The 7,892-nt window shown below is 43.2% G+C and overlaps 1 protein-coding gene across 1 annotated transcript; it reads left to right on the top strand.

The window, feature by feature from the left end:
* On the top strand, positions 1-1,245 carry LOC106642512 (chymotrypsin-1-like). The gene is made up of 3 exons (XM_089594843.1): positions 1-297; positions 370-603; positions 1,036-1,245. Exons 1-3 carry the CDS (start codon positions 1-3, stop codon positions 1,243-1,245), a joined length of 741 nt encoding a protein of 246 aa, XP_089450969.1.
* Positions 1,246-7,892: the final 6,647 nt, after the last annotated feature.

Below are 7,892 nucleotides of genomic sequence, written 5' to 3'. Positions count from 1 at the left end.
ATGCTGGGTGGCGAGGTAGCCCCACCCTGCGTGTACAAGTACCAGGCGTCGATCATGTTGAACGGCAAACAGATATGTGGCGGTGCAATAATCGACAAAAGCCACGTTGTGACGGCAGCCCACTGTTTGTTCGAAGAGGACGGCAGTATCAGCGGACCCAAGCTCACCGTAATGGCGGGCATCAATAATCTCCACCAGCTGCAGGTCCATTCGGCCGTCAAGTCCAACATCAGCAAAATATACACTCCCTCGGCTTACGAGGTGTATCAACCGGGTGCAGACATTGCCGTGTTGAGGGTAAGTAGACTAGTCGCAATCAACTGATGTGGTTGAATGTCGTTGGAACAACGTGGGCTTTGTCATTTTCAGCTGACAACTCCTCTGCACTTGGGGGAAAATGCGTGCCTGGATAAGATTCAGTTGCCCAAAGGTGACGACATGTACGTAGATAAGATAGCCACCGTCAGTGGTTACGGTTTGGTGTCACATAACAACCAAAGAGTGCAGGACGCTTTGGAAAAATCGGATTTGGTTTCCGACCCTCAGCTACACTTCCTCAGAACTCGAGTGATCTCGAATAATGAGTGTCGTTTGAAGTATCTGGTTGGTGGTTATAAAATTTCTTTTTTTACGCTTACGGAAAAACCTTATTTTTTTTTCAATTGACATCCAACAACGTATTTAATTTCATGTCAGCTGTACAAAAAAAATTACATGGAAGAGGTGCCACTTATCAGAATAAATGATTCGTTCATCTGCGTTGAAGCTGTTAAATCTCCAAATGATCCTCCCCGAGGCACATGTGCGGTAAGAATGAATTGAGTTAATTTTTGTACCTCCGGAGTTCTTTTAACTTTGGAGGTTTTGTGTATGAGCATCCGACCAGGGCTATCGTGTAAGGGTCTCTTGGGTGCAGCTTTACAAACGCCCTTGGACCCAGTGATCGCCTTGGAAGAGATTGGCTTTAGGGGCGAAATCTACTATTTTGTTCTTTATTCAATCAAACTATTAAAAATCTGTTGTATATAAACTTAGGGCGATAGCGGTGGTCCAGTGATAGTGGATGGCAACGTGCTCGTTGGTATCGTGGGATTTGGGCCAATAAATTGTGACGAATACTTTTTGCCTGGAGCTCACGCACGAGTCTCGAAATATCGCACGTTTATCGAAAAAGCTCTGCTCGACCACGACGACTGCTCGACAAGAATGACGACGACCGAGGGAATTGTTGTTTGCATGGCGTAAGAAGAAGATTGATAATTCGCTGCAAAATGTTGATTCTGCGTATATTTTGTCGTTAGTGACGGAGATGTGAATCGTATTAATGTCTTTTATTACTTCCGCGTCAAGTGAGGCGAGTGATAAATAAAGACGACAATGTGTCTCTTATCTTAAGCTCTGTTGAACCAAAAACGATAAGAGAATATTTTCATTCTCATTACCGAAATGTTTATATCCATTTTATCGAATCCATTAATCATGTTTCCGCACTTATACACGCGGAAAAAAGATAAACATACTTGCTTTTCTGCCGGAACTCTCTGTGTTACAATTCGAAAAATATACCACCAGCTATAAATGTCACACGGGTTTGTTTTTAACGATAGGCACAGTGTTTTTTTTCCCGTGTTTATCTTTTCCACGCGTATATTTCATTACCTATATAAGTTTCGAATGAAAAAAGACCCACTGCTAGTTTGTGAGACGAAAAAATGTAAATTTATCTTAAGCTTGTATCGTTTTAGCTATAGAAATTAGGATGATAATTTAAGTATGTACAAAGATAAATATGAAAGTTGAATAATTATAATGACCATTGTTTGAGTAATCAAATTCTGTACGATTGATTTCTACCTCACTGTATCGAAAAATCTGGTAAGTCTAAAATTACACAGGATGTGAAAGAAATACGCTCTGCTGCTTCGCTCGCGCAAAGCCATCTCTAAATATTTACCTTTTTTATTAATTCCTCGCATTAATTTTGACTCGACTTTAATCTTATTTGTTCATGTCGACGGTATTATTGCACCTTGCGCATGTTTTCGTCGACTTACTGTTTGATTTTAAAGATCACCACTTGAGCCAAAATTACTTTATTGTTATATTATCCATTAGTGGGTTTGTACGAGGATTCATCTACGAGAAAAAAAAAAAAAAAAAAAAAAAAAAAAAAAAGTAAGGATCAAAGAAACCACGAATGCATCTTCGATCAGGCCTATAGTGCTCCATCATTTACATCATCCAATAGAACAGAGGGTGGAATTAATGTTCCGCATACGGGATTTCCAGCGATGATGATTCCAATATGCGCGCATGGGCTCAAAGTTATCCGTCTGCCGTATCGAAAAGCTTTTACGGCCTGTAAATCTTATTAGGCGGCGAGGCGTGGTGCGGGCAGGAATCCCTTTTGTGTTTTCTTCCATTACTCCGGCAATAGCCTCGAAAGGCCGTGCGGTCGCGGCGGGCCATATTAAATGGCCGTGCAGTACATGGGCTCGAGAGACGCGCGGTGATGATGTGATTGCGGAGATGATGTGCGTCCAGGGGGAAATTGAATTGGCCCGTCATGTGTATTGATCATGCGATATGACGTGTTCTTTGGTACGGCTAATTGAGGTATTTTCTCTCCCTCCCTCTCTTTCATACGCGCTTCTTTCCAAGGCTTCTAAGGACTTGCAAGCGTGGGTGTATCATCACATTTTTTTAATTTAATAATTTTATACTTATGGATTTATTGGGATGTAACTTGGGACAGATGTTTATCGATGAAATCGGTATGCGTATCGCAAAGGCTCGTCCAATAGAATTATCTTTTATAAGCTGTGTTGACCTTATTTTAATAAATTTAAATATGTAAACACAAAATTACAAATGTGTTCGATATCTTGTAAAGTGAAGCTCGGATTCGGAATAAAATCAATCAAATGAAAAAGACTTTCTATCGGTAAGGTGTCTATGTTTGACAAGATGATCCATGTTTGCAGAAATGGCACCCGTGATTTGATGAAATTCGTTAAAAGACTACACTGCATCCAAAGTATAAACATTTTAGTAAAAGAAAGGAAGAAAAAAAAACATGCCGAATACCCGTGCAAAAATTTTGCGCGTAGTACCACGGAGTGACAAAAATTTTCGCAAAGCATGAAGAACGACAAAGACAGGGGGAATCCGGAAAATGGACCCAACGAAGTAAAAGAAAGAAAAAAAAAAATTGAAAACACATTCGCGCGAGAGGCACCAACGAGGGAGAAAATCCCGTGAAAAAAAAAAAAAAAGAAAAAAAGAAAAAAAAAAAAAAAAAAAAAAGAGGACCAGCCGAAGCGAACAAAAATATTCGCGCAAAAAGTAACGGGGAACGGGGTAAGGGACGGGGGTGCAAAAACACCCGCGCGCGCAGAGAAGAGTAATGGCAGAAAATAGAGAAGCCAAAGGATGTATAGGGACGAAGAAGGAGAGAAAAGGGAAAACCGGAGCGATAGAGGGGCGAGGGTGTATACGGCATCAGCAGCAACAGTAGATCAACTTGGCTAAACTCGGGGAACAGTCGCGCGAGCAGGGAGGGGGTGGTGCCCTGGCAGCGGCTAATCAGAAAATGTAAGAGCGCGGCGACTAATAGAGAGTGAAAAGGCATCGAATAAACAACACAGAGCGGGCGTCGAGGATTGAAGGACGCTCGGGGGCCGAGAGAGAGAGGTAGAAGGTGGGGAGGGGGTGGAAGCGCAGATCTATACGAGTAGCACGGGGGAGCGTAGAAGAACAGCGGTGGCTTTCGGGGAAAATTGGAATCGAGTAGACGAGAAGAGGGACAGAGATGGGAACAGCGAGCGAGAAAAGTGCCGCGGGTAGGGAAGGAGGAAGCCAGAGGGTGAGATAGGGGGCTATTAGTGTTCGGTGGTATAAGCGCCGCCCCGGCTATTAGTGCCCCATTCGAAGAGGGGAGGGTCGGAGGGATAAACTACCGGTGCTATCCGCCGGGAATGTTGTGAGCGTGTATGTGTGTACGGGAGAGCGCCTTCCCCGCTCTCCGGTGGTGTGGCGCTCGGCCCTTTACACGAGCGTCCGTTGTGATTGAGCGTCTCTCTTTCCAGCGGTGGGTGTACCGTATAGCTACACCTTTCTTGTTGTTTTTGTCTTCTCGGAAATGCGGCTGTTTTGCTCCTCCGGAGCTGTTTAGTACAATACCTACAGGGCCACTGCGGTTTTCTCCGCGTCGGCACGTACCGTTTACCTATACTACTTGGAATTGCGAGTTGGCTCAGGGTATACATTTCACTCTACCTATTATCATGATACTTATTCACTGATTAAACAGTTTTGGAGTCTTACTTACGCTACATCAATCCTCGTCTGGTGATCTAATTATCAGCATTAGTATATGGGTAATGAGACCTTACATATATGCCAACCAACGTTTTTTCTTTGTAGCACTTGACCGCGTGAACTCAAATGCCGCAAAAAAAGAATTTTAGTTAAACGTGAAAGTGGACGACTCCTGTAGGCAAATTACAGTAAAGATCATTGGTTTTTTTATCTCTTTATTTTTTTTTAGTTTTTCTCAATTGTCCGTAAGAATTTTTCCAAAATCTGAAATGTTTTCGACACGTATAAGAACATCACATCAACTTTGAATGTACCTATGGTTAAAAAAACCTTGCAAAGGACGATACAATTGAATGATATTACAATAACGGAATGATCCACGTAGGTCCTGGCAAGTCCTACGTGAAGGTGCATACAACGATAACCGAACGAGGAGTCGAGTCCAGGAGGATTCGCGAAGAAGAGACACAAAGAGAGAAGGTGGCGATCGCAGCGGTTGCCAGGGGTAACGGGAGTATAAGCGCTCGTGGTGCGCCGTGTATACGTGAGGCAAACTCGCGCGAATGGAACGGGGTGGATATTACATCCTGCCATCTCTTCCGAACGCGTATATATATATAGGCACACCGTAAACGTGTACCATCGGCACTTCCTCCTCCGTGGGGTAGCGCGGGCTGCGCTTGCGCGGGTAAGACCACCGGCCACCGCCACGAGGAGGAACGGGTGCGTGTAGGTGTCCGTTCCAGCTTGGATTGGCTGGCAATCTAGCGGCTCTTTTCATTTCAGCGCAGTATCAGTCTCGGCTGAGGATCGTTAATTTTCCGGCTGCCCTTTCTCCCCTGCCTTTGCTGCGCGGAGGTGCGGCCGCTACACCGATGAGAGTCGCTCGCATTGTCTGACGGGGGCGATGATTGCGTGCGACCCTTTTTTTTTTCTTTTTTTTTTTTTTCACTTTCCTTGCCAAATGAAAATTTAGATTGGACGGGATGTAAGACGAGATAGAGGACCGAAGATAGGATTAGGGAACGCGATTATGGGTGAGATTTTTCGCGCGTGAAAAGTTTTTTCAAAAACTTTGCCCACTCTTACGTCTTCCGTCGCGTCATATTTTTTTACCGCATCTTTAAATGACGCGTAACAGTTGGGAAAGACTCGACGATGTGAATAATTAAATTATCATGTTCGTATGATCCTAACAAAAATACTTTATGACTTGCGAAGAGTGTCTTTTGTGTTTGCTCAAGTGAAAAAAAAGGCAGCATCGCGTTATCCCAAGAATTCTTGTGCGTTTTGTCGCAAAGATACGAACCTTTTACAAGCCATTATTGCCGTTGCAATTTTACACTATGCCTCAGTTCCCATCACCAATGAAAGAGGAAAAATCTATTTGAACCAACTCCAAACGTTCCATAACAAGAGCTTTGACTCCATCATTCGATACATCATCACGCAAGCAACTTTTTTGTCCTTAATAAACGATATGCAAAATTGCAAAACACAACATCAAGGGATCGGCTGAAAAAACACACACACACAGTCAGCCTAAGGTATACTTACGTGATTGACTGAACGCGGCCGAGAGTCGCTGGAGGGGGCGGCTGGTACAGCTCTTGCCAATAAGTGTATACACGCGCAGCCCTCGAAAGGGGAAATAACGCCGCTAACAAAAAAAAAAAAAAAACCAAAAAAAAGGAGAGGCGGAAAAATAGCGCACCAATGCCTGTTACAAAGAGCAGACGTGAGGTACAGCGGGGGAGGTGAGAAAAATAAACGAGGCCTCGGGACAGACGAAGCCTGCCACCCCGGGTGGAGAGAAAAACTCCGGAGCAAAAAAGAAAAAAAAATAATAATAAAGTGAGATAATCAAAGGGGAGGATGGGGGAGAGGAATGCGCGGAAAACAGATATCGGCTGGAGAAGCGCAAATGAGCACGGGTGAACAACGGAAGCGTATAAAAAAATATACCATGGGACCGAGAGGGGCAAGTGAAAATGAGTATACGGGAGTGTTAACAGAGGGAAAAAATATTACGTTTGAAGAGGGCGAAGGACTTGGGGTTGAAACAAGGAGTGCAATGGAGGACGTGGAAAGGAAAAAATGGATTGGAATAGGCACGCGAGGAACAAGAGGTAGATGGAAATTATTAGAATGAGTTGTATGAAAGCATCGAGGAAAGGAAAATGTATTAAATACGCTCGCATCTATCGTGTGCGTATTGCGAGAAAAATAGCGGGTGGTAAAGGTATATAGGAGAAAAAAAAAGAGAGGGATGTAAAAAGACAGTGTTCGAAAAGCGAGCGACAGCTCATATAAATGCTAATAGCCTTATCCGGTAGCCAGCAGTTTCTCTTCCACCGAGTTTTTTCAGCACCGCTGCTGCGGTTTCTCTCGTCCCCTTTGCTGATCTCGAGGTATGTCGAAGCGAATTCAACTTCGATGTTTCGTATGCATTATAATACTCGCAATGTATTTTTGTTGCTCGTGTTGCTGTATCGTTGCTACGTTGCTGCTGCTCAGGTTTTACCGAAACGAAGAGGCTAGGTAATGTGCTTTTCTTTTGTTTCGAATGCAGGTGACAAAAGTTTTTTCGATTTTCATGAATGGAAATAGCACATTTTACGTAAGCCTATAGAGATCGTGCCCATTCGAAATGCAAGGCGTTGCGAAATGGATGCGGTAATGTTTTGCTTACCCAAAGAGAGAGTCACTGGGTAAGGTCTGGAAATTGAAATCTTTCAGAGGAGATTGAAATGGAGAGCAAAAATTACTGTTTTGCATAATAATTTGGTCTTCAAGGTATACTATAGTACGGCAATAATTGTTTATCTTGGAGAAATCTTATTACTATGGAGATTACATTGGATGATTTGTTGATACGCTAAGGACTTATGGTCCATACTAGCCAAAACATAATACGTTGTAATATAACAGAAGGATACTGTTAACAGACTCCATTACATATTAGGTATATCGGAACATTAATCTTAAAGATACGTATAAGTACAAAATTTTGTAAACGAGAAAAATAGTAACAAAAACAGCTCAAGTACAAAAGGATTGACACTATCAAAAATAAATAAATGGCGTAAAAAGAGCTGGTGGAGTCTAACACCAAAACATGGCGATCGCTGTTACAAAGATAATAGTAATTTCCAATTAAGTGTCTCAATAATTCAAGTAATTTGCTTTCGTTATTTGGCTGGACTAAAATTGACTAGAAAATCAAAGTAAATGTAAATATAATTTAAAGTTAATTCCTATTAAAGAAAATTCATAGACATTAGGACTGACATTCTTCGCGAGCCAAGACATTCCTCGTGGACTATATGACACAGGCACTCACTAGAATTCTCCGTCCAGTGCACGCGAGTCTCCCTCGTTTTGATGTACTCTCCACACCCGCCCCATCGATCTACCGCCAGTACATCCCCCGTGCACTCGCGCACGAACCCGTGTCAGTGTAGCATCGTTCCTGTCGAGATGGTGTTTTGCTTCGGTAAGCCCACATGTCGCGCCTGCGAACGAGCCGCTCTCCCGCCCTAAATGGGCCATTACAAGGTCACTCTGGAGAT

Source organism: Copidosoma floridanum, unplaced genomic scaffold (assembly GCF_036245765.1).
Source record: "Copidosoma floridanum isolate Cflo_tuat_1 unplaced genomic scaffold, Cflo_Japanese_pri ptg000021l, whole genome shotgun sequence".
Classification (NCBI taxonomy): domain Eukaryota; kingdom Metazoa; phylum Arthropoda; class Insecta; order Hymenoptera; family Encyrtidae; genus Copidosoma; species Copidosoma floridanum.
This window is presented reverse-complemented; position numbering and strand designations above follow the sequence as displayed.